A 27,419-nucleotide genomic window follows, 5' to 3' on the forward strand; every position below is an offset into this window, starting at 1 on the left:
CACTCCAGGTCCAGTATAACGTGAAAAGTTTGAGAATAGTAAACCCTTCATATGCCCTGATGAAATCGCCACAAGAAGGAGCGATGAAACATGTCGGCTTGAGGAGATAAACTTTGATGGTATATAAGTAACCATTTCTAACCAGTAGTGCTTTGCTGCATCAGAATAAAACGGTATCAGCAAGCAAAGCACCACTACACAATTTATTCGTTTTTTTTTGTGTGGTTTGTTTGGGGTTCTGTTACGTGTCGTTGGACACTTCTAACAGGTATCAGTGTGCTGATACGTTGGTCACTATCTGTGTTTTTCCTTCACTATTCTCACGTCCGCACTACTCTTCTGTTGAGGGCACGTTTGTCTTTTCATAATAGAGAGAGTCGCCAATGATGAGAAGTGGGTATACCGGGAATCATTAACCGGGAACCCCCTCGGGTTGTTCTACCGTGAGGTACTCTCTCTATCTTTCACACTTTTCTTTGGGTGAATGATCTGGTCCTGTGTGATTTTATATTTGTAAAGTAAACATCCAGACCTTTTGGTTTTTGTTATTGGACATATTCCAGGCAGTATTGAAAATTTATATCTCTACCCGGTCCACGTAATATATGGATGTTGACATGGGTGAGGCATTATCTGTTTGAATATAGCAGAGATACCCCTACTACAGAACTGGAGTTACAGGTAAGAAACTAATCCATATCAGACAGACAAAAAAATTATATGAGACACATGCAGGTGTGGATCTACCATGCTAGATGAGAAGCATATGTGTGACAGACTTGTTAATTAAAAAGTTCCCATGCGAGTAGGGCAGTGCAGTCCCAAAAAACCATCGTAAATTATTAAAATATACCAGAACCAAAGTCGCACGAAACGTAGCCCAAAATTGAAATGACAAAACATGAAGTTGAAGACTATACCAGAACCAAAGTCACTGATATATATTGGCACAAGGAGTGAACCGTCTCAGGCTAAGTATTAGAAAAAACACAATAGAGACTCATGGCTCAACCATGAAAGATGAAAAGCATATATGTGACAGGCCAAATCCCTCCCAATAATATTCCTCCTTTAAGAGTGTTGAAACCATCAAAGACGGGCCCGGGGTATAACTTACTTGTGCGCAGTAGGGGATGAAGGTAACGGCATGATAACCGGCAGTGATCAGGTTCATCGCGTTGCGCCATTATTTAAATGAAAGCAGAGATTAACGCTGTCTGCTTCATGACGTATGACGTGTGTTTGCTTGGAGGACGCGGGGCAAAGGTCAGAATCACGCCATATCTCAAGTCAGGTGACTCGAACAGTGTCGGCCATATTGTAAGGTCTGATGGCGCACCACAATGTAATGTAAGGCACCGCAAAAAGACAGAAGCCAAAAACAAAAGCAAAAATAATTACCGTCGATAAGCAGGCAAGCTAGTAAATGAAATAGGCACAGTGTTCATTTCAGGATTCTCAAACAATGTTGAGATTATCCACCATATTGGATGGTCCAGAAGCGCACAATATGGGGAATGCGGAGCACCGAAAAAGACATATGATGTTTATGAAGTCATAAACGAAGGGCATCATCAATAGCCAATTGCAAAGGAAATAAGAAAGCGCAGTGAAACAAGTGTAAATCAAGGATTCCGTTCTATGTCAAGAATGGAACCATACAAAGTACCTTATACAGGAAGGAAACAGCCTGCAATGGGGTTCGGCATGCCTCTAACTCACACTCACATTCCGTCATCAATAACCTCCCCTACGGGGAGATGACGTGAATTAGATGAAACTGCAGTGAGGAAGAATTTATCACACCAATATCATGGAATTCCAAAAAAGATTCCTGAAGAGAGTATACGAGAAGCAGGTACTCAACAGAGCTATTGCCAAAATACAGCACATAGACAGGGAGGACATTCTTCAGGATAAACCCAAACGGAGCAAACAGCCTACAACGGAGAGGACAGTCAGGTTTGTGACTCAATACACCACCAATAGCAATAGGATATTTAGTATCCTGAAGAAAAACTAGGGCCTCCTTACAGAGGCACGGGGTTTAAAAAACTGTCTCACCAATACGCCATCCATTACCTACAGAAAGGGGAAATCCTTACGAAACACACTATGTCCAAGCTATGTTACCAGTAAAAAGGAGACAAGGCTACCTTCTAAGCCTGAAGGCTTTTTCACTTGTGGGTCCTGAAATTTCTGTCCTTTTGGTAAAAATAAGATCAAGAACTTCGCTTACAACACTTCTAGATGCCACAGCATTTCACATGTTATAAATTTCGAATATAAGAGCATCGCAGGGCAATACCGAATAAAAACAGTAGATACCCTTTAACTGATCATTACAAGGACGAACACCCTGACAACACTTCATTCCGGTTCCACGGTATTGACCATGTACTCGTAGGAGATAGACGTGGTGACAGGGAACTGTGGGTCAGGCAAAAAGAGGCCACATGGATTTGTCACTTAAAGGCAACTTATAAGGGTCACAACACAGACGGGGAGTTGCATTACTTCTTGGCGTAAACTAGTCTGGCATCTGACACATTACTGCATTATGACTTTCATTCTTCTTTAATGACATATTATTATAATACGTGCATATGAAATGACTTAGCTTATATAGGTTATTGTTGTTAGCCTTTACATATACAGCATTCTGTTTTCATCTTGCCAGTCACTACATCAGCTCACTGTGAATCCTACTGTCTTCTCACTGACACTACACCACTCATTGAGTGGCTACGAAATCTTCTCTATATGCCTTTTAGGCCATCTAGACTCTTATTCCTATCGTGAACTTGGACACCTGCTCGCAGCCTGTAGACCTTGCTTCTACAGAGGACTGTCTGCCTTTCCTATTATCATGGATATATACTTATCTGACTGTCATTGGGCTCTTGACATATATACAACACATATATAATTGGCTGTGGTATGTGGTATGTTTTTCATCAATATCCCTTCAATTGATATGCGCACTATTACATTGCGCTCACTAATCTATTTACTGCACTTATTTCCATCATTGTTCACTCCTTGATTCCTTGATTTACGCTTTTTTGACTGCGCTTGTCTGTATGTCTAAGAAGTTTATTTTCTCCTTATCTGATGTCATGGTAAGCTTGATATTGTACTTGTTGGTATTAAGATATGTGAAGTACTGATGTAATAGATCTTCTGATCCGGACCACAGACAGATAATGTCATCGATATACCTCCCCCAGAACACTATGTGTTCTGTTCAGGGGCGGCATCTCTGCTCCAGGCATGCTCCCTCTCATACCACCCCATAAACCGGCATTCATAAGAGGGAGCAAACCTAGAACCCTTTGCGGTCCCTTTTGTCTGTTGGAACCAACACTTGTCATGAAGGAAGAAGTTATTTGTGAGGATAATACACGCGCCTCCACTCTAACATCAAACAGTGACTTCCCTACACTTCCCCCAGACCATTTAACACCTGTCGGGCCTTCTTTCACATTTCCTACCCGTCTGGCAGTCCATAACTACAGACAAATGGGTACTGGAGATTATCTGTTCTGGTTATTGCCTGGAGTTCACCAACTATCCTCCAAACATTCCACCAAGGTCACACAAACTCTCACCAGATCACTTACACCTCCTCAACCAAGAGGTTTAGTCTCTCCTTCTAAAAGGGGCTATAGAGCCCGTACCACTACAATACCACGGATCTGAAAGAGACACGTTAGTGATAGATTCCTTACCTTAGAATATCCCCAGGCGTCAGGCTGGATCCGGAAAGTTTTTCTGCTTAGCAGTACCTCTGAACGCCAGTAGGCGGCGTCCTGCTGCACCGCGTCCGTCACTGGTGTCGTAGGTGTCGAGATGAGTTCATGGAGAGTACTCAGGTGCCACCCATGCAGGCTGACGTCAGTTTTTTCTTTTTGCGCGCCGAAAGCGCCGATCCGGATTGAGCACGTACCTCGGTCGCTTTTTGACCACTTTTTTAAGGCTTTTTGTCTCCCTCTATTGTCTCTGGTGCACGTAGGGATGCCCTGCTTTAAGTCTTGTGGGTCGTGCCACCGTAATATGTCGGTGGCGGACCCCCATGACGTCTGCCTCTACTGCCTGGAGAATGACCATGACTCCCGGGATTGTCAGGACCCCCGGGCTATGGCCCCGAAGGCTTTGCGGGAGCTGTGCCGTAAGTTGCTGGAGGTCCGGCACTCCTCTCACCGCCAATCCGGGTCTAGGGGCCGCACGCAGGACCGGGACCGTCGCTCCTCGGACTTGAGGTCTTCGCCTTCGAAATCCAGTAAGCGATGCCATAATAAGAAGAAGTCGAAGAAGCCCGTTCTCTCTCTGATGTCCCCCCCGTCGCTCCCTGGAGGCGGACATGGGGGACGGGGGCTCTGCCCCTGCGGCTATCTGGAGCCTGGGAATTCCGGGTCTGTCGGCGACTCCCGAACAGTTGCAAGAGTTTCTTGCTGCCATGGACCGCCTGTTTAGGACTCGGGCTCCCGCCGGCGGGCCCTGCGGTCCCGTGTCCAGATCCTGTTGACCCGGCGACACTGCCTCTGGCCCCAGCCCTAGAGCCACTGGATTCAGCGCCTTCGGCTCCAGCCCCAGTGCCACAAGGTGCAGCCCCTGCTGGATCCAGGCCCGGCGCTGCCCTTGACTCCGGCCCCAGCGCCACCCCTGGCTCCGCCACAGGCGCCGCACTGGGTGCCGTTTATCCCACCTCTGCCCTGATTCCTGGACCATTTTGTTCCGGCCTGGGATCCACGTTGGGATGCGGCTCCGGCACGGTCCCGGCATATGGCGCTGCCGGGGCTGCTCCTGTCTCCGCTGGCCCCCTCTCCGGCTCCGGCCCTGCTGCTGTGGCCAGCTCCTTCTACCCCGGAGCCAGACGAGGACTGGGACGGCTCCGAGAACCCCTTGTGCGGCAATGTGACTCCGAGCAGGATTGGGTGGATGACCTTCAGGATGCGGGTGACCTTGATGTGTCTTTGGACCCGGGGTTTGCCTCCCCTCCACCTACTATGGAGGAGGGCGCTTCCAACACCATGGTGCTGTGTCGAGCTGCGGAGGCCCTCCACCTCGACCTCCCTATGGTGACCCTTAACCCCTTGGGCGTGGCCGCGATTCTGCGCCTGTGCGGCCGTTTTGAAGAGTGGGCGGGTTCATGACGGCCCCCAGCCGTCATCAGCACACGCCCACCGTGATGCATGACGGCCGGGGGCCGTCATCAGCATGGAAGGGGTTAAGACCAACCTCCTTACGGTGGTGCTCCAGACGGCGGCTACGTCGTCGGAGTCACTGCTCCCTTTCAATGAGGCCCTTACCGAGGTCCTCTTAGGTACTTGGTTACGGCCAGCCTCAGGGGCACCGGTGGGTAAGAACGTCGCTAGGCGTCATCGTCCGGCGCCTGGTGATCCCGCCTTCTTGACCACTCACCCCATGCCTGAGAGCCTGGTCATTCAGGCCTCGACACTGCAGAGTGCCTTTCCCTCGGCTCCGCCGGTTAAGGACTCTAAGCGGCTGGACCAATGTGGCAAGAGGTTGTTCTCCTCAACCAGTTTTGGGTTGAGATCGGTTAATACCGCCTGCTTGTTTGGCCGTTACTCCCATGCAGTGTGGGAGGTTCTGCCTCAGTGCTCAGAGGAGATCCAGGCCGTCCTTTCCCAAACGATTGTGGAGGGCAAGGATGCGGCGAAGTTTGCCATCAGGTGTGGTTTGGACACCGCTGATACGTTGGGCAGGGAGATTTCCACGACGGTGGCATTGCAGCGCCACACCTGGTTGCGTTCCACTGGGTTCTCACCCTATGTCCAGAGCTTGCTCATTGACATGCCTGTTTTTGGCTCCCTTCTCTTTGGTGACAAGGCGGACAGTGCCCTGGAGCGTTTTAAAGACTCGGGTGCCACGGCCAAGTCTTTGGGTCTTTCCACGAAGGCCCCTGCCACGTCTGGATTTCGTTCCTTTGGTGGCCAGGGTAAGGGCACCCAAGCACGCTCCTTCTCTAAGCCTGTGCAGAACCAGCCCCAGCGTGGCTGCGGCCGTGGCTTCCGCCGGGGCGGGTCTGGTAACCAGCGAGCGGGTCAGTCCACCTCCACCCAGCTGCTTCTGCCTCTAAGCCTTCCTAATCCGAGCTTCAGGGAGCACTCCACGCCAGTGGGTGGCAGGGTACGTCACCACCTCTGCCACTGGCGCAACATTACCTCGGACAAGTGGGTGCTGCAGATAATCTGTCACGGTTACTCGCACCCCTTTCTGTCCTCCCCTCCAGCCATGCCACCTCGGTACCACCGCATGTCGGGGGATCATTTAGCTCTTCTCCGTCAGGAAGTCACGGCCCTCTTGGCCAAGGGGGCCATTGAGAGCGTTCCCGGTCAGGAAGTAGGGAGTGGGTGTTATTCCCACTACTTCCTGGTCCCCAAGAAGGAAAAGGGGGGTGTCGGAGGGAGGGTCGGAAGCAGAATCGAGGAGGCCGTATAGGGTGAATATTGAAAGGTTTATTTATGGTAAATAAAAGTTAGGTAGGTGAAACATTAGTTTTGGAAGTCCAAGAGTTGAGACAAGAGATTTGGTTCCGGGTATGTTCAACAATCCAAATTAGGAATAAGGGTTTTGGTCCAAGGGTATATGCAGCAATTCTTCTTTGCAGGATGGCAGCTCGCTGGGCTCTTCCCTTCCCAGGTGTGAAACCTATTACGGGTTTCTGAGGACACAGGCTCCCGGGGCAGCTCGAAAAATGAAAAGATAGCGGTTAGAAACTAACTCGATTGCAAAAGGGTTACCGTCACCAAAACCAAGTGCAGGCAAGTAGAAGAGGGGTGCGGGGTAGGGTAGTGTGAGGGCACTCGGGTGGTTTGGGGAAAGCGAGGGTTAATCTAGACTGTTAAATGGAGGTGCAGAGTTGGCCCTGATTTACCTAGTCCTAATCAGAGGTAAAGCATTATGAAGCATACTCTCACCTTCCAGTCCACCCGCCTACAACCCACCGCTCACGTTATTCTCCCACCCACTCCCTAAGATCCTTTACCCGACACGTACCACTGGATGCCACAACTCTCCTGAGTTGTGGCGGCTCGCTCGTCCTCCGGGATCCACCAGTCCTCCGACCAGGTCTCAGGTCCGTCTTCTTCAGGCTCTTCATCTCCTTTGGGGCAATTCATCCTCGGGAAGTCTTCTTCTTCGGTTATCACGGTGTCGGCGTTGCTCCTTGCGGCTTCCTCGATGATTCGGCAATCCTCTTCCGGAATCCTCCTGGCTGACGCAGCATCCGATATGTCCTCCTCCCTTTTCAGCGAATACGGACTCCTCCTTCTGTTCCCTGAATGGCTGATGAAGTCTGTTCCGCCTTCTGCGTGTTGTTCGGCAGTCTGCAGAAAGGAACAGTCATCCATTAGCTGATCCAGTCCATGGGCGTTTTCCTCCTCATATTGGTAAGGAGTCCACACCACACTTTGGGGTTCACCACAGGTCGCACCGGGGGTGCCCGCAAGGTCCCTCTCACATTCCCCTTCCCTAACTTTCTTGTTCACAAGAAAAGGCTCAAAGGGGTATCTGGATACAAAATCCGCATATGCATGATCTTTACCTTTTTGATGATGCACAGTGAATCGGAAGGGTTGAAGGGCAAGGAACCATCGCAAAATCCTTGGATTTTGTCCTTTGTTTCAAGACAACCACTCAAGAGGTGCATGGTCGGTATATAACAAAAATTCTCTTCCATCTAAATAGTATCGGAGTGATTCTACAGCCCATTTAATGTCTAAGGCCTCCTTTTCGACAACTGCATATTTTGTCTCTCGTGGGAATAGTTTCCTACTAATAAAAAGAATGGGATGTTCCTGTCCCACTTCATCTCTTTGGGACAATACCGCACCAATACCATAGTCTGACGCGTCCGTTTGTAATAGGAATGGGTTCCTCATAGTTGGGATTAGCCAAAACGGGCTGGGAAGTGATGATGTTTTTTAATTTTTTGAAGGCCTCTACTTCTAGAGGGGAGGGATTTTTAAGACATTTCTCAGTGTGACTGTTTTTTCTCAACAGGTTTGTTAAGGGAGAGGCTATATCGGAAAAACACGGGATGAATCGCCGATAATAGCCGAGTAGGCCTAAGAAAGCCATAAGATCCTTTTTACTTTTAGGAAAAGGAAATTGGGATATCGCTGTAACTTTCTCCTCTTATGGTCTTATACAACCACCCCCCAGAAGAAACCCTAAATACTTCACAGACTTAGAAGCCAAGTGACTTTTGGCGGGGTTGATAGTCAAGCCAGCTTCTTTGAGGGCTTGAATCACTTGGGTTAAATGAGACAGGTGTTCTTCCCAGAAATTTCTATAAATGATGATGTCATCTAAGTAAGCGGCCGCAAAGTCCTGATGTGGTTGAGGATTATATTCATGAGGCGCTGGAAAGTTGCAGGGGTGCCATGTAGCCCAAAGGGCAGAACCTTAAAATGATATAATCCCTTGGGGGTACAAAAAGCGTTTTTCTCCCTATCCTCAGCTCTTAATGGTACCTGCCAGTAACCTTTACACAGGTCTAGGGTGGTGATATATTGGGCTTTCCCAAGCCTTTCCATCATCTCATCAACTCTAGGGAGGGGGTAGGCATCAAATTGAGAAATCTTATTCATTAAAGTCGATGCAAAAACGTATGGACCCGTCAGGTTTGGGTACAGGTTTGGGTACTAGTACCACTGGAGAACACCATTCGCTTTTAGATGGTTCTAGTATACCCATCTGCAACATTTGTTGTATTTCTTGGTCAACGGCATCCCTTCTGGCTTCAGGAATACTTTTAGGGTTTTAACCGGACCGTTTTTTCTGGTGGGGTGTGTATCTCATGTTCCACTAAGGTGGTTTTACCTGGGGTTATGGAGAATCTGTCTTGTAAGAGTATCAAAATGTCCCTTAGTTCTTTTAGGGCTTCGGGCAGTTCGGGATTTATGCTCTGTTCAGTCAGGGGTGTCGTGGATTGAGTCAGCAATACAGAGTTGGACCTTCCCACTTTTTCAGCAAATTTATGTGAAAGATTTGAGTGGCGTTCTTCTGAGGATCTAATTCCAACTTGTATGTAACCGGGGTGACTTTTTCTAGTACTTTGAAAGGTCCCTGCCACTGACTAAGTAACTTATGTTCAGAAGTAGGACGTAACAATAAAACCTGGTCACCTATATCTAAGGTCTAGTAGACTTGTCATATTGTTTCTTTTGGGCTAATTGGGCATTCTCTTAGTTGGTACGTACAATTTCACGTATCTGGTTCAAATGGGTCTTTAGACCAATTACATAGTCTAGTAGGGGTTTAGAGGTGTCAGTTTCCTCATCCCACTCCTCCCTGGCCATATCCATAAGGGTGCGAGGAGGTCTTCCGTACAACAATTCAAAAGGTGAGTACCCCAAGCTTTTTTGTTGGCTGCACCGAATGGCGAAGAGGGCCAGAGGGAGCATATCTTCCCATTTACGGGCTTCAAGATTCAATAGTTTCTTTATGGTGGATTTCAAAGTGGAGTTATACCGTTCTACCAGCCCATCAGTCTGTGGGTGGTAGCCCGCAGTGCGAATCTGCTTGATATGTAACTGTTGGCAGACCTGTCTCATGAGCTTGGAAGTGAAGGGGTTGCCCTGGTCTGTTAGAATTTCTTTTGGAAACCCTACACGGGAAAAGATGTTGATCATGGCCTTAGCGACCTGGGTAGTGTTTGGTTGTCTCAAGGCCACGGCCTCAGGGAACCTTATGGCGTAATCTACAAGCACCAGGACATATCGACAGCCACTGCGGGAGGGCAGAAGAGGTCCGATAATGTCCATTCCTACCCTCGAAAAAGGAACATCAATCAAGGGTAAGGGTCGTAAGGGTACATGTGGGGGTAGAGATTGGCTGATCTCTACCCCCACATGTACTCTCTACAATATTTCCTGACTTGGTGATAGATCCCTGGCCAATAAAATCTTTCTAGTATGGCTTTTTCTGTTTTATCACCACCAAAATGTCCACCCAGTAAATGGCTGTGTGCCAGATATAGTACCTTCTCCCTGAAGGGAACTGGAACTAGCAGTTTGGAGGGAAGTGCTTTTCCACCCTTACGATGTGGGGCTGCGTGCCCATTCGACCAGGGCAACAGCAGCCACTACTGCCTTGGGACGCGGTGTTCCCCTACAGGATATTTGTCAGGCAGCTACATGGGCCTCGCTGCACACGTTTACCAAGCACTGCTGCCTTGACAGTCAGGTCCGGAGAGACTGCTTCTTTGGCTGTTCTGTGCTCCGTGACTTTGTGGTGTAATCTTGTTCGCAGACCCGCCAACGGGGTTGATATTGCTGGGGTATCTATTCTAAGGTAAGGAATCTATCACTAACTTGTCTTTTTCAGATGCACAAGTTACTTACCTGTGTAACAATATATCTGTAAGAGACATTAGTTAGTGATAGATTCCTTACCTCCCCGCCCATCCTCCCCGTTCTGCGACATGGTTACTAGGGTTGAGGTCATCTCCCTTTTAGAGCCCTAGTTTTATGCACCAATTGTCAGTCTCTTGCATGGCTCTGCGTTTCGGTGTGGAATAGTTGTGTACAGAACTGACGTCAACACGCATGGGTGGCGCCTAAGTACTCTCCGTGATGTCATCTCGGCGCCTACGACACCAGTGACGGACGCGGAGCCACAGGACGCCAGCTACTGGCGCGCAGAGGTACTGCTAAGCAGAAAAACTTTCCGGATCCAGCCTGACTCCTGGGGATATTCTAAGGTAAGGAATCTATCACTAACTAATGTCTCTTGCAGATATATCGTTACACAAGTAAGTAACTTGTGCGTCAGGCGTATACTCCTTATACTTTCTCATACCCAAAAAGGACAGTTCTCTCAGACCAATCTTGGACCTCAGAGAACTAAGAGCCAGATGTAGGTGGCTAAATACCGGTCGATAACGCAAACATTTGGAGAATTTCAGCATTAACGACCGGTATTTAGCCATGTGCGGTGTAGGTGACTTTAAACCTACATGTAAAATAAGGAATCACAAAATAGCGATTCCTTATTTTGCTCTTGCATTTAAGGAATCGGAAATACCGATTCCTTAAATGCAATGTAGGTAGCACTAAAAACAGTGCACCTCAGCCTTAAGGAATCGCTATTTACCACCAACTTCAAGTTGGTGGTAAGTAGCGATTTCCTTACAAAAAGAACTTTTTTGTTTTTTTTAATGTGCCATGTGGCACACATCCATGCCCTTAGGGCATGTATGTGCGCTACATGTGCACACATGCACATTTCAGGGGTGCAACAGAGTGTCCTTTGGACACCCTGGCACCCTTGAAATACCTCCCGCTATTAACGATTCGGTAATACCAAATCGCTAATAGTGAATCTCTTCCCATTCATTCCTATGTGCCTCCTAGCCCATAGGAATGAATGGCTAGGTATTCCTTAATAACGAATCAGAATTACAGATTCGTTATTAAGGAATGTTAAGGAATCGCTAATATTTTAGCAATTCCTACCTACATTCCATTTAGCGAGTCCTTAATAGCGATTCGGTAATAATCGCTATTAAGGACTCACTAAATGGAAGTTACCTACATCTGGCCCTTAATCTTTATATACAGTGAGACCATTCTCACATGGTAGCACTTCAACAGGTGATACCACTTCTGCAACAGGGCGACTTTCTGTCTACTCTAGACCTAAAGGACGCCTATTTTCATATCCCAATACATCCCGCTCATCGCAAATTTCTCAGATTTGTAGTAGCAGGACAACATTACCAGTTCATGTTACTCCTGTTCGGAGTCACCACTGCTCCCAGAGTCTTCACAAAGTGTCTGGCAGTAGTCACTGCTCACCTCAGAAGACAACACATTCATGTCTTCCCCTACTTGACGACTGACTCATCAAAGCCAGTACGTATTCAAAATGCCTCCAACAAACTCACAGAACACTACAGTTACTACATTAACTGGGGTTCACAGTCAATGTGCTAAAATCACACCTCCAACCTTCCAATTCTCAAAACTACCTAGGAGCCATTTTAGATACTTAAAAGGCTCTCAACCTTCCCAACGCAGCCAGAATTCGCACCATTCAGGCTCTAGTTCTTCTGTTTCAATCCAATCACTCGCTTCCAGCTTGAGTGGATATGCAACTACTGGGAATGATGGCATCTTACATCATAATCTTTCCCCATGCCAGGCTTCACATGCGTGCCCTACAAGAAAGCATAGCGAGTCAGTGGAACCAATCGCATGGTCTTTTAACTGATCTAGTATTGGTAAGCTGCCATACTCATGGCTCTCTGCAGCGGTAGCACACACAAAATGTATCAAAAGGGCGGCCCTTCATAGACCCAGTTCCACAGACAATGCTAATAGCGGATGCGTCCCTCACTGGCGGAGGGCTCATCTTCAGCATCACAAAGTACAAGGCCTGTGGAGTCAACCGCAAAAATCTCTCCACATAAACCATCTGGAGCTGCTAGCAGTCTTTCTAGCTCTCAAATTATTTCAGACTCACCTGGTCGGCAAAGCTGTCCTGGTTCATCATGACAGCTATGTATTACATACAAAAACGGGGGACACACTTTCTCCAACTTTCACACTTGACCCAAGACATTTGGAAGTGGGCCATTCATCACAAAATCTATCTCCTAGCGGAACTCCTCCAAGGAGTGAGCAATCAGATTGCCGATCTCCTCAGCAGACAGAGACAGCAAATACACGAATGGGAACTTCTCCTTCAAGTTCTCCTCCCATACTTTCAAAGTTGGGGAGTTCCTCAAATAGATCTTTTTGCCACACACCAAAATGCCCAAACTTCATCGCATCCAGGTACCCACACACTCTCTCCAAAGGCAATGCACTATTTATTTATTTATGTATTTATTTATAAAGTTTTATATAGCGCGAACAAGATCCCGAAGGATATCAGAGCGCTTTACAATAGGTTGGAAGAAAGGACAATAATGAAATGTACACAGCAATTGTTGAAAATACAATAAACAGAAAACAGTGGTACACGTATAGAGTATAGTATTATGCAGAAGAGACTATCCGTGACTATTAGTTGTGCCATGGAGATAGAAACCAAAAACCACCGCCTTATGAGTGCCTCCACCCCTTATGGTAAGAATTTGCTCATTAGGAATCTTTTGGCTTCCAGTTTGAAAGCCGTCGTCGAGGAGAGACTGCGTACATCCGGAGGAAGAGAGTTCCATATTTTAGGGGCAGCACCAGAGAAAGCTTGGTGACGAGTTCTCTTTTTGCTAAGGATGATCGGTTTCAGGAGGAGAGTAGAGGCACTTCTTGAGGCCATCTCCCCACAAGATAGTTCAAGTTTTTGCGCCAGATACGTGGGAGTATTGTAGTGAAGGGCTTTGTGTGCCAGGATTGCAATCTTTAGCTGGATTCGCGCTTCAAAAAGTTGAGAGATTTAACGACTGGTGATATGTGCTCATTTTGTTTTCTAGCCTGTAGTCAGTCTTGCTGCGGAGTTCAAAGAGGCCCTAAGTGGAGCCAAGGCGTATTTGGGAAGGCCACAGAGAGTTGCACTGCCAAAGTCTAACCTTGGTAAGACAAGCGCTTGTACCACCTGCTTGAAATCATTTTGTGGCAGGAAGGGTTTGATATTTCGGAGTGTCCTCGACAAGTGGTTCCCTCCCTTCCAAACATTGCTGATATGAGTCGTCATACTCAGGTGCTTGTCCGCAGTGACTCCGAGCGATTTGGCTGAGTCTATGATGATCAGAGTGCAGTTGAGAGCAGTGAGGTGAGACATCCAGAGATCGATCTTGAGGGTGTGGTTCGGCAGGGAGATGAGCAGGAATTCCGTTTTGGAGGAGTTGAGCAGAAGATGGTTCTCCGAAAACCAGTTTTGAGTAGACGTGAAGATAGTTTAGTGAGATGATGTTTTCCGGGGATGGAATTTTCAAATAGAGTTGTATGTCGTCAGCATACATGTGGAAGAGAATGTTCATGGAGTTAAGTGAGTTAGCAAGAGGTTCCAAGAAAAGGTTGAAGTGGATAGGAGAAAGGGCGGATCCTTGGGGGACCCCCATGAGAACTGGAGAGGGCTGAGAGAGAGTGGTTTGCTTCAACTCTTTGAGATCTGTGATGAAGGAAGGATGAGAACCAGTGGAGCACCCGATCCGAGAAACCCATTCTGTTTTTTAGGATGGGTAGGAGAATGTCATGATTAACCTTATCGAATGTAGAGGAAAGGTCAAGGAGGATCAAAAGGCAGGATTCGTTTTTGTCAAGCATTTTCAGGATGTCTTCAATAATGTGTATGAGGGGCGATTCGGTGCTGTAACTCCTCCGAAAACCCGATTGATGATGGTCTAGGAGTTGGTAATTCTCAATGTGAAAACAGAGCTGGGTTTGGGCAAATTTTTCAAGGAGTTTTGCTAGGGTGGGGATGTTGGATATAGGACGAACGTTATTGAGAACCGATTTGTCGGCGTTGATTTTTTTTTAGAATAGGTGAGACCTGGGCTGCTTTTAGGCAGTTGGGGATCGAGCCTTGAGATAAGGAGGCGTTTACAATCCTGGTCCATGTGGGGATGAGAGCGATGAACTGATCAGGGATATTTGCCTACGCTTTTCCGCCTCTCCCACACATTGCATTAGTAATTTGGAAACTCAGACAAACATCCCTCACATTGATCCTAGTAGCTCCCACATAGGCCCGTCATCCGTGGTTCACAACCCTGTTGGAGCTGTCACTAGTTCCACATCAGAAACTGCACCTCACATCCAGTCTCCTCACCCAGAGCCATGGAGAAATCCCACATCCAGATCCCAAGGAGTTTTGCTAGGGTGGGGATGTTGGATATAGGGCGGAAGTTATTGAGATCCGATTTGTCGGCGTTGATTTTTTTGGAATAGGTGAGACCTGGGCTGCTTTTAGGCAGTTGGGGATCGAGCCTTGAGATAAGGAGGCGTTTACAATCCTGGTCCAGGTGGGGATGAGAGCGATGAACTGGTCAGGGATATTTGCCTGCGCTTTTCCGCCTCTCCCACACATTGCATTAGTAATTTGGAAACTCAGACAAACATCCCTCACACTGATCCTAGTAGCTCCCACATAGGCCCGTCATCCGTGGTTCACAACCCTGTTGGAGCTGTCACTAGTTCCACATCAGAAGCTGCATCTCACATCCAGTCTCTCACCCAGAGCCAAGGAGAAATCCGAAATCCAGATCCCAAACAATTGAACCTTGCGATCTGGTTCCTGGATTAGTAGAGTTTGGTTATCTAAATCTCCCACCAGACTGTATGAACATCATCAGAGAGGCCAGAAGACCTACTACAAGAGCCCGTTATGCAGCCAAATGGAAACGTTTTGTTATCTATTGCAATAACAACATCCATCCTCTTGATGCTTCAATACAAAATATCATTTGTTACCTGTTACACTTGCAGCAGTCAGCATTAGCTTACACTTCTATCCAACTACATCTCACTACAGTAGTTGCGTATCTACAAAATAGGCAACATTTATCACTTTTCAGAGTGCCCGTAATCAAAGCTTTCATGGAAGGACTCAACAGTTATACTACGAAGACTTCCACCTGCTCCAGTGTGGAATCTTAACATAGTCCTCACAAGATTAATGGGCTCACCTTTTGAACCCATGCCTAAATGTGAGCCACAGTTTCTCTCCTGGAAAACTGCTTTCCTCATGGCAATCACTTCACTGAGGAGAGTGGGTGAACTACAGGCACTAACTATAGAAGAACCCTTTTTCCAACTTCACAAAGCTAAAGTGGTTCTTCTTACTAACCCCAAATTTCTACCTAAGGTAGTATCTGCCTTTCACATCAATCAGTCAGTTGAATTACCTATATTCTTTCCTCAACCTGATTCTGTGGCGGAATGAGCTCTACACACCTTAGATGTCAGAAGAGCCCTTTTATATTACATTGAAAGAACAAAATCATTTCGTAAGACTAAACAACTTTTCATTGCTTTTGCACCACCACACAAGGGCAATCCCATATCCAAGTCAAGTATTGCCAGATGGATTGTTAAATGCATTCAAACTTGTTACGCAAAAGCAAAGAGAACATTAACAATACCCCCTAGAACGCGTTCCACTTTCAAAATAGGGGCTATCATGGCTTTCTTAGGAAACATCCCCATAGTTGACATTTGTAAAGCTGCAACATGGTCTACACCGCACACATTCACCAAACACTATGTGTAGATGTGTTAGGGAGACAACAATCTAATGTGGGCCAGGCATTAGTTAGAACACTATTTCAGACAACTCCGACAGCTAAAAGTTAGCCACCGCTTTGGGAAAATACTGCTGTATAATCTATGCATAGCATGTAATCTACAGCTCACATGCCTCGAGCGGATAATGCTACTTACCCAGTAAGCATCTGTTCTTTGCATGTAGAGCTGTATTCACATGCGCCCACCCGCCTCCCTGGGTACCTGTACCTGTTGCAGTTCTCTCTCTTATTCTATATGCATACGCATAGACATCTATATTCTTTACTTACTAACTCCATTCTCACCCTCTGCGGGAAAACAATCTAACAATGGAGTCGATGCCCATGGGCACTATCACCGATAGGAGGCGTCTCCTACCTCGTGACTGAAAAGACTTCTTTGGAGTAAAACAACTTGCAAACATCCAGACCCAGCACTATATGGCAGGAGTATGCAAAGCATGTGAATCTACAGCTCTACATGCCAAGAACAGATGCTTACTGGGTAAGTAATATTATCCTTATAATACACTTGCTTAAAGGGGCTTTCAGCCACCTCTCTTCTTCTTTTGATCTATTGTTGTGTCATTCCCATTTTGATTCCACCCATTTCAGCAAACAGAATGAGGCAGTAGGTCAGCCTACTCAAGCCAATAGTAATCTTCACTAAGAGTGACTGCAATTTACTCTCACGAAGAGCACACCCACGCACAAGATAGTTCCCTTAGTTGCCAGTGTTTTTGCTTTACTTTCAAATTACTTTAGTGTTGCCTTTGTGTTTAGAACCCAATGTGATAGCAGGACACTTTGATGTGAACACTGGGCACATACATACTTTTTCAGTACCTGACTCCTACTAATGCTGTTGTAAATTCCTTTTGGAGTGGCCGTGGCTTATCTGACTGCTGCTACTTCACTAATCTGAACAAGTTGTGGAGGATAGAGCCGTTTGAAAGACAACAGTAATGCAAGCAATAGCTCACACAGACTCTGACTATAAGCTCACTAGTGTGCTCTAACTGTGCAACCCTGTCTTTCTTACTTTTTGCTTTCTGTCTTGTCTTCTTGCCTAGTTTTTCTTTTTTCCTTTCTTCCCTTTTTCCTCCTTCCTTCTTTCTCTTGTCTTTCTTTGTTTCTTTCTCTCTCTCATCTTTTTGTTTCTTTTTCTTTCTTGCATCCTTTCTTGTAGTCTTTCTTTTTCTTGCCTTATTCTTTCTTTCTTCTTTCTTCTCTTCCCTTTTTTCTTCATTTCTTTCCATCTTTTTTCCTTTTTGTTTCTTGACTTCTTTCTTGCCCTTGTTACGTCGTTCCTGCTTTCATTCCTGCATTAGTTCTTTCTTGCCTTCTTCCTTTGTTATTTCCTTCTTTCTTATTTCCTTCTTTTCTGCCCTCTTCTGTTCTAGCTTGCTTTCTTTCTTGCCTTCTTTATCAAAGGCTGACTTCATTTTGAGTTATGTCACGCTGCCCTTTCACAAGAAGCTCACCCACGCATAAAGTTGTTCCCTTTAGTGCCAGGGAGTACTATGCTGCTGTGCTTTTTTGAGACCAAAACATGTTTGCCTTTAGCAGTTTTTTCTAGATTGATGAAGCCCAGCAGCTTCCTGAACAATAAAGTATTGTAAAAAGTATGACAAAACAAAACAAAAATTGACAAAAGGTTTGCAGCTAACGCCAGACCTTTTGGTTTTGCCAATGCTTGTGTTAGCAATGGTAATATCCAGGCTTGTTGGACTGCATTAGGATAAGTACCTCTCTCTAAGGAAATATTTATATTTCCAAGTCTTCTGCAACAGAATTATGATCATTATATTTTTAGCCTAGGGCTCTCGTAGGTTATACTTTCATCAGTACTTCAGTAGCTGAAAGCAAACAAAAAGCGATAATGTATTTTGTGCATCTAAATGAGTCAAGGAACATGAACCAGACCACTCGCACCTTTCTCACTATTTGACTTCATTTCGATTTGTCCACTGCATATCCATTGTACTGCAATGATACTGTTGAATAGGTGAGTCTCAAAATATTTTTTTGTGCTTATAAATCATATGTGTTTTTCGGTTTATTGTTTTGTTTAGAGTTCCTGGGAAATTCCCGGAGGAATGTTCAGCTCCCCTTTTCAGTCATTTATGTAGCCAAAGGAAAACCTCGGCCAGAACTGTCGGCTCGTTTCCTCATCCGGGCTCTCTTCACTGAAGATGTGCTTGTGAAAAGCAATGTATATGGAAATAAAGAGCGGGGAATGGCACCACTGGACTGCAATAAGATCAATGCCCTCAGAGGTATGTGACATATGACATGTTTTAGCAACAGATTTTAAATAATATGACTGGTTTTAATAATAACTAAACACAAAGAAGATCCCAGGGGAATGTTTTAAAGACCCTAACTGCTAAACCCCCTGATTAGAATTAACACCAACCTCAATTAGCAGTGAGTCCACACAAATGTAAACCAATATATTCATGTACCCGAATACACAACAAAACAATAAGGAAAAGTTTAACTGAAACGAGTTCCCATCAGTCCACCATCGAGACCGCCCTTCATCATCTGGGATCTCTTGTACATATCACATACAAGGGAAACACACCTGACCAGGCAGATCGTTTACCATGCCCAGGAGCGTCCCAAAACAGTTATGCAGATGTGAAAAAATGGCGTGCCTAGTGGGGAACTGAGTAGCAGTGCTTAGAAAAGAATGTGTGGTAAAAAAAGAAGAAAGAGAAAAAGCTCTAAAATTAGGTCGTGATCGGGAAAAAAAATGTTTAATATACAAATATACACCCTCACACTCCTAAATCAATAAAAACAGTGCAAATTAGTAGTATAACAAATGACCACTAAAAAGAGATGTAAGGGCGACATGTTTCTGCAGTCGAACGGAGCCTCGAGGTCTCCTGCTGCTTCCTCAGGACCATTAGTGCTACTGCTCAATTAAAAATAAAACCATATCACCTGAATAGTGTATGTATAATCCTCTTCCCGTCCAACTTGCTGGGAAGGAAAAACCCCACCTCACCTGGCACGAGCTCAGGTAGTGGATGCACCGCACTCTCCGTCGGTACACCGGTCGTCCCTCAGAGCTCTATCGTGGGGAGCTCTGAGGGACGACCGGTGTACCGACGGAGAGTGCGGTGCATCCACTACCTGAGCTCGTGCCAGGTGAGGTGGGGTTTTTCCTTCCCAGCAAGTTGGACGGGAAGAGGATTATACATACACTATTCAGGTGATATGGTTTTATTTTTAATTGAGCAGTAGCACTAATGGTCCTGAGGAAGCAGCAGGAGACCTCGAGGCTCCGTTCGACTGCAGAAACATGTCGACCTTACATCTCTTTTTAGTGGTCATTTGTTATACTACTAATTTGCACTGTTTTTATTGATTTAGGAGTGTGAGGGTGTATATTAAAAAAAAATGTTCCCGATCACGACCTAATTTTAGAGCTTTTTCTCTTTCTTCTTTTTTTACCACACATTCTTTTCTAAGCACTGCTACTCAGTTCCCCACTAGGCACGCCATTTTTTCACATCTGCATAACTGTTTTGGGACGCTCCTGGGCATGGTAAACGATCTGCCTGGTCAGGTGTGTTTCCCTAGTATGTGATATGTACAAGAGATCCCAGATGATGAAGGGCGATCTCGATGGTGGACTGATGGGAACTCGTTTCAGTTAAACTTTTCCTTATTGTTTTGTTGTGTATTCGGGTACATGAATATATTGGTTTACATTTGTGTGGACTCACTGCTAATTGAGGTTGGTGTTGGTTTTAATAATAGAAATGTATCCTGCTCAAGCATGGTGTCCTTGTACACATTACCAACCATGGGCCCCATAACAAGGGGCCAGTTAAATATGGTGCAGCAGTAATCAACCATTACAAGTTTTGGGTCTGGAAAGATGTAAATAAGCCTCCCTAGGTATACGAATGTGGGAAAGGTGAAACACCTATTCCGCAATCAAAGCAATAGCTGTCCATGTGGTCATTCCCAGCGCATTCAAATGAAAACAGTCTGAGTTAGAATGGTTGTATGTCACAGAGAAAAACTGCAAACAAGAGGTGACGGAGCTTCCTCCTTATAAATACGAATTAGTAAAAGATGTATGCAAAGGAATGTAACTCAAAACAAACAAACTATATACAACTGGGCAAATGCGCTAAGCAATAAAGGTTTGTCTTTAAATTCTTCTGCTTCAAGTCAATAAGTAACATAATCAATAAGAAACATAATCTTCCAGATAACCCTGTCTCCTTCAACACCTTTTTCTAGATGCACACTTTCTAAACCACAGATTCCCCTGACTGGTATTTGGCTGGCACATCCAACATCCAGATATGCAAAGCCATATTGCACTCACTCTGTTCCATCTCTCACACACACCAATGTGGCTCATTGTCCATGTTTTTCTGTGACTAGTTTGGACTGCATTGTTAATTTGACCACTTAAATTGGTTTGCTGAACTTAGAGCCAGCAAAAAGAACAATTGATGGATGGATTGCTGAACAATGTCAAACATTCACCCCCCGTACAGAGATCTGGGCCTAAACCCATAGTTGTGTGGCTCAACATGCCATTCCTGTTTGGACCCAGCAATATGCAAATCAGTCTTGACCCTGCGCCCCATGAGAAAAGTCAAGCTCGAACAGCTAGGCGAGGTCCTCCCTCAATCGTAAACAAGCATCCTGGGACCGATTTTGGGGTATCACCCCTCATCAGCCAGGCTAGCTTGATCCAGTGGCATGTTTAGCACAGACCCACGTCTGGGCATACCCTTTCCACTCGGGGAGACAAATGCAAAAAGTACTTAGACCAAGCAGCACACCTTACTGGTGTTTTCATGTACACTCAAGCTGACACCCTCCTTCACACTGCACTACCTCATAGCATGTCTTCTGTCATAATAATTATTCCTCTTCTGTTGCCTTTCTTTCTTTTTCTCGCTTATATTACCTTCTACTGACACATGCACCCAACAGTTGTTCCATAGCATCTGTTCCTGCAGTGAGTCTGTTATTTAGCTTTCTTCCCTTAAACAGCTCAAATGATCTTCCCATAGTGGCAAAGGGGGGGGGGGGCTCTTGTAGTTAAGAACTGTTTCTTCCATCTCCTCCTTCAAATTTACACCATTCACTCTAGCCAATTGAAATCCATCCTTGAGGGTCCTTTTAAATGTTTCTACCCTGTTGCACTGTGGGTGATACAAAGCACAATAATTCTGCTTAATGCCATTTCTTCCAAGAAAGGTTTCTACTTCTTTAGGGCACAGATACAACCTTTGTCCATTAAATTAGTTTTCTGCAATCCTTCATGTCTGAAAACTTCCTCCAAAAACATTATGACCCTACATGAAGAAATCGTACTTTTCCACATGACCTCAAGCGACGAAGAAAATTGTTCGAGCCATACTGCTAAATATGGAATGGCTCTTCCACTTCGTAGGAGCCCCACAATGTTCAATGCTACGAATTTTCAAGGTTGATTAGTGTAGAGTGACATTTAGCATGGGAAGCACCAAAGGCTTAAGGTTCTTGACACTCCTAGCATAACTGCCACATTCTCTGATAATTCTTTCCATATCAAGATCTAAGCCACCACAATGCAAGCATAGTCTTTCCTTCCACTTTGCAACACCCAGATGTCTCTTATGGGCCAAATTGGCGAGACTCAAACTCAGTATCTCAGGAGGTATCAACCTGGTTCCTCTGAACAATAAATTCCCTTCCTCTTCAAGTGAATCTTTGGCTAACCAATATGTTTTGATGCCTTTGTTCAGAAATTTCTTCCTGAGCCTCACTATTTAAACTGTGTACTTCAGGAGAATTCTATCTCTAGCTAGCTCCTCTTTCAACTTATCCCCAGTAACTATTCCCTATATTACAAAGCAAACACTCTTCAGAGAACATTCATCCCTCTTTACAGCCCCATTGCCCTCCTCTTTGGTTCTCAACCGCGATAGGCGATTCATTGGTTATAAACCGCAATAGACAATCTGTAGCACATTTCTTCTTGCGAGGGATGTACTCTACCACAAAAGTGTATTCCTGAAGGTCAATCGGCCATTTCTTAATCCTTTCTGAAACTCAGTGGTGGCCGCCACACAACGAAAGTGGGAAAGGGTGGTAGGGGGGTTTCAGGGTAAAAGTTTAATATTTTTTTAAAAACGTACCTCTCGCCGCCCTGACGCCGACGGCCGCCTCGGTTTTTCACTCCACTGGGAAGGCACAGGCTGCCCAGCCAATCCAGATGCTGCTCTCATACTTTGAAAGGTGCGCCAGGATTGGTCCAAGTGGCTCGGTCTACCGCTCAGTCACTGCCTCAGGGCCTGCGGCTCTTCACAGCGGGGTTGGAGAAATAGAAGTGCGCATATCTGTTTTGACGGCCTAAGACGGCAATCCAAACTTACATGCACACTCTAAATGCTATAGTTTCTTTAACTTTCTCATCAACCTGTAACAGAACAGCACCTACACCCCTCAAATTCTTATCAGTCACTACTAAAGTTCTCCTACCAGAACGAAGGCTAGTAAACTGGGCACTAGTTCTCAATAAATCTACCATATGACCACAGCTGTAAGAGTCAATAACTCCTTCTTTTGTGCTGGATGACTCTCTACAGAAGGCACTAATCCTTTTTTGGTTTCCTTTGATCCGGTGCCCCAAGTAATCAAAATATGTTATGCCAAACCAACATTAATCTGCTCTAAGAGTGAAACCAAGTTTCTTAAACCTTCCAATACTGGCATTGACCCACTTGTCGTGTTCTGCCCACATCTCACCATATATCAGAGCTTTGTCCTGAAAGAACCTGCCCCCCAGTAGGTCACTCAACATCAAACTCCAGCCCTCTGGAGCATCGATGTCACCAATACTTGGTCTAATGGCATCCTGACAAACTTTAAATGCCCCCATTGGTGTTATGAATGCAGATAGCTCTTCTCATGCAAGCAAATCTGGTGGGATTGCTGACAGAAGATCACATGTGCTGAAAGTCTTTGATCCAGAGATCATGTACATCATTCCCTGTACGTCTGGGAAGGAAAGATTATCAACCACCACCATTCTGTTAAGAGCTTTAAGTCAACCCAAAATTGTATCTCACCACTTGCCTTTTTTACCACAACAATAGGCGTGAAACCCTCCTTTTGCAGCGTGAATCTTTCTGGATTCACTATGCTGTGCATATTCCGCAATCTGGTGGTTGGGTCCGGATTCGTAGTCTTTTTTCTCTCTTTTTTTTTTTTGTCGTAGCCCAGGTGGGCGTCGACGTCCCACCATTTGGTGTACCTTCGGTGACGTCGGCGTGCTTCCGGCGGAAGCTACCACCCTTGGGCGCCATCTTCAGATTCTTTTTTCCGCCGTTGGGTCTGGATCGTCGCGTGAAGCTCCAGAAGTTTTGGAGGAGGAAAGGAGAAAATATAGCAAATCTTCAACAGAGAAGACCTGAGAAGATCGGGAGAAGAGGACCTTTAGAGAAGAGACGACGAAGAAAGGAGAGAATTTCGAAATCTTCGACGTCCTTGGAGGAATGCGCACACAGGGGGCCCCCTGAGCGCAGGGATGTACAAGACGCCCTTTAAATTCTGCAAGAACTGCCACCACAAGTTCGCACAGAAAGACCAGCACCCAGTCTGCAACCTCTGCATGCCTATCGACCACGAGAGCAGAGACTGCAACGCCTGCTCCGTCTTCAAGCCGAAGACACTCCGAGTTCGAGAAAGACAGAGGACGGCTCACCACACAATAAAGGGCAAGGGCCAAGCCCCGACGCTTTACGAACTTGGCCTCTCCACAGATGACGAGGACAACATCGCCGAAGGCCCAGATGACTTCACGGTCGCTGAGGCCGATAAGAATACACCTGATAAGGTGGAGAGTCTACGACCCCGAAATCTCCCACAGGACCTCGAAAACCAGAGGCAGACTCTCGAAAGTCTGAGCCCAGAGCCTCGAAAGGAGCACCGGCGCCAAACAAATCGACGACCGAAGCTGCATCCTCCGAAAAAGAGCCCAGCGGATCCTCCGAGAAGGACTCCCGGAGGCCGAAGACCAGCGAAAAGCAAAGGTCATCGAAGCAGGCCCCCGAAAAAGGGACTTCGACTTCGGCGTCGAAAGAAAAGGAGCCGAAGAAAGCTTCGACGTCGACGGCGCCGCCGAAAAGGGCAGCCGAAACGCTCGACGACGAACAGGCCGCAGAGATGCAGAGAAAGAGAAAGAGGCTCGAGGCCGAAATGGAGAACATCCTTCAGAGAAAGAAGGACTTCGATGAAAAAATGAGAAGTTACAAGATCCCCTCGAAGCCGACAACGAGCGTCGTTGTGGTACAGGAGCTCGAGGAGTTCGACGTCGAAGAGCCGCCGAAAACTCCGGAACCTTCGGAGCACGAAGAGGAGGAAGACCTCTACTACACAGAAGGGGATTACGGGGAGCAGCAGTCAAGCTACGGCTCAGGTTCCTCGACGGCCCAAGACCAGGAATGGCAGGACATCGAGGCCGAAAACCCAGAGGAGGCGGTAGAAACATACCCCTCGAGGCCTTCACCACCGGATGACATTGGGGCATACAATGAGGTGGTCAGAAAGGCGGCAGCAGCTTATGGAGTTAAGATGGAGGAGGAGAAGCCAGAAGCAGACTTCCTGCTCGAGACATTGCTCCCCATACAGACAAGAAGCCAGTTCCTGCCCATGCTCAAGAGTATCATAGACCAGGGGAAGGAAGCCTTCAAGGATCCGGCTACGTGCAGATCAGTAACGCCGAGGACGGAGAAGAAATACAAATTCTCCTCCCAAGACCCGGCTTACATCAAGGGATCCGTCACAGCAGATTCTATAATCGCTGCAACGGCCAGGAAAAGGGCAAACGTCCCAACAACGTCTGGACCCCCACCTGACAAAGAAAGCAGGAGGATGGATCTAACTGGCAGGAAAATTGAGAGGAACGCCGCAGCACACTGGCGGATGGCGAACTCCAACGCCCTCCTGAATAGGCATCAATACCAGCACTGGGATGAGATGGGACAGTTGCTCAACCACCTCCCGGAACAATACCGTGAGAGGGCATCACACCTTGTGGAAGAGGGGAAGAGCATCGCCAATTCGTGCCTGAAGACAGCCTTGGATGGGGCAGAAACATCCAGCAGACTGATGGCTATAGGCATCACTGAGAGAAGGCAAGCGGGGCTCAGGATCTCAGGCTTCAAGGCTGAGGTTCAGAACAACATCCTGAACATACCCTTCAATGGGGAATCACTGTTCGGAGCCCCAGTTGATGAGAAGCTCACCCAATTGAAGAAGGACAACGAGACGGCAAGGTCCATGGGGGCCCTGCAGTTCAGGGGGATGAGAAGAGGCACTCCTACTCAGAGGCCGAACGGCAGTGGTGGAAGTCAGCGAGGAGATTCTCACCAGAGTTTCCACCAGGGGCAACAGGGTGACAACCAAGGCCACCAGGGCCAGCAGAGGCAAGGCTGGAACTACCAAACCAGGGGCCAGTCCTTTCGGTCAAGAGGAAATGGACGGGGCCAGAGAAGGAGAGGCGGTGAACAACCACCCTCTAAGTGACTTCACACGGGAGAAGGTGCTCCACCACCTCCGGGGGAGGAGCACGGAAAAAGAGCGAGGAGAGGCCTACACGGAAAAAAAACACAAAGGAACATGTAACGCCGGTAGGAGGAAGATTGAGATTTTTTCTCCAGGAATGGAGAAAAATAACAACAGACAAGTGGATACTCAATATCATGCAGTTCGGATACTGCATAGAGTTGGAAAAAAGGCCACCGAACAGAAAACCAAAGAAAAGACAGCACTCGGGAAGAGAGCTGCAACTACTGCAAGAGGAAGCCAAAGAACTCCTCCTCAAAGCGGCCATCGAACGAGTCCCTTTCAAAGAACGGAACAAGGGAGTGTACTCAAACTACTTCCTAGTGCCAAAAGTGGACAAAAGTCTAAGACCCATCCTGGACCTACGGTTCCTAAACAAATACGTCAAAACTCAAAAATTCAAAATGACGTCCCTACAAGAGGTCATCCCACAGATAAAGGCAGGGGACTTCTTGTCCACCATAGACCTCAAAGATGAACAGGCAACACAAGCACATGCTAAGGTTCACAGTAAACGAGGAACACTACCAATTCACGACCCTCGCTTTCGACCTAAAGTCCGCACCAAGGGTGTTCACCAAATGCCTCGCGGCAGTGGCCGCACACCTAAGGAGAGAGGGGATACACGTGTACCCCTACCTCGACGACTGGCTGGTAAAGGCAAGCTCTTACAGGACATGCAAAGAGCATGCAGAACAGGTGACAAGAACACTAGCAAGCCTGGGTTTCTCCATACACTGGGGCAAATGCTCAATAGAACCAGAGCAAGTGAAGATCTTCCTGGGAGCCCAGATCGACACCGTCCAATGCAGAGTCTTACCGAGCGAAAAGAGAACGCTCAGCCTACTGAGGGAGAAACGTCACTACCAGAAGGGGCGAGCTCTGACAGTGAGGACTGTGAGCAAGATCTTGGAGATGATGGCATCATGCATACACTTGGTCCCCAATGTACGCCTACAGATGAGACCACTCCAAGAGTGGCTACAACAGCAATGGTCACAAGCTACAGGAAGTTGGGAGGATCTAGTGGTTGTAACGCACAGGGTGCAGGAGGAGATAAGGTGGTGGACCAGGGAGAGAATAACAGAAGGAAAACCTCGAACACCACCGGACCCAACAGTGACCATCACCACAGACGCACCCCAGAAGGGGTGGAGCGCACACATGAACAGGCTCAGAGTGAGGGGTCTGTGGAGCCCTACAGATGCAGTCAGGCACATCAACTACCTGGAACTGAAAACTGTGTTGCTAGCCCTCAAGGCTTTTCAGAAGCACCTGTACAACCAGAAGGTGCTAATACAAACGGACAACACCACAACGATGTTTTACATAAACAAACAGGGGGGAACTCAGTCGTTCCCTCTGTCAAACTTGGCACAGGAGAGCTGGAAATGGGCTATACCACTAAAAATAGACCTGCTAGCCATACACCTGCCAGGGAAGGACAATGTAGAAGCAGATTGGCTCAGCAGGCAGACTTCAGCGTCCCACGAGTGGGAACTCAATACTCAGGAAACAGAGAGACTATTCAGGAAATGGGGCACGCCAACAATAGACCTATTTGCAACACACCGGAATGCAAAATGCCAGTACTTTGCATCCAGGCAACCAGAGGCACTGTCCC

General features: G+C 46.7%; 1 protein-coding gene across 4 annotated transcripts in view; it reads left to right on the forward strand.

Annotated features, from left to right (window-relative positions):
- Positions 1 to 27,419, forward strand: part of BEND2 (BEN domain containing 2) — a 279,920-nt gene that overhangs the window by 236,554 nt on the left and 15,947 nt on the right. For all 4 annotated transcript variants that reach the window (XM_078656148.1, XM_078656147.1, XM_078656150.1 and 1 more), the window contains one exon: positions 18,274 to 18,477. In XM_078656148.1, the coding sequence (XP_078512274.1) occupies positions 18,274 to 18,477 (204 nt within the window). The remainder of the gene's footprint in view (positions 1 to 18,273; positions 18,478 to 27,419) is intronic.

This window comes from Lissotriton helveticus, chromosome 8 (assembly GCF_964261635.1).
Source record: "Lissotriton helveticus chromosome 8, aLisHel1.1, whole genome shotgun sequence".
In the NCBI taxonomy this organism is placed as follows: domain Eukaryota; kingdom Metazoa; phylum Chordata; class Amphibia; order Caudata; family Salamandridae; genus Lissotriton; species Lissotriton helveticus.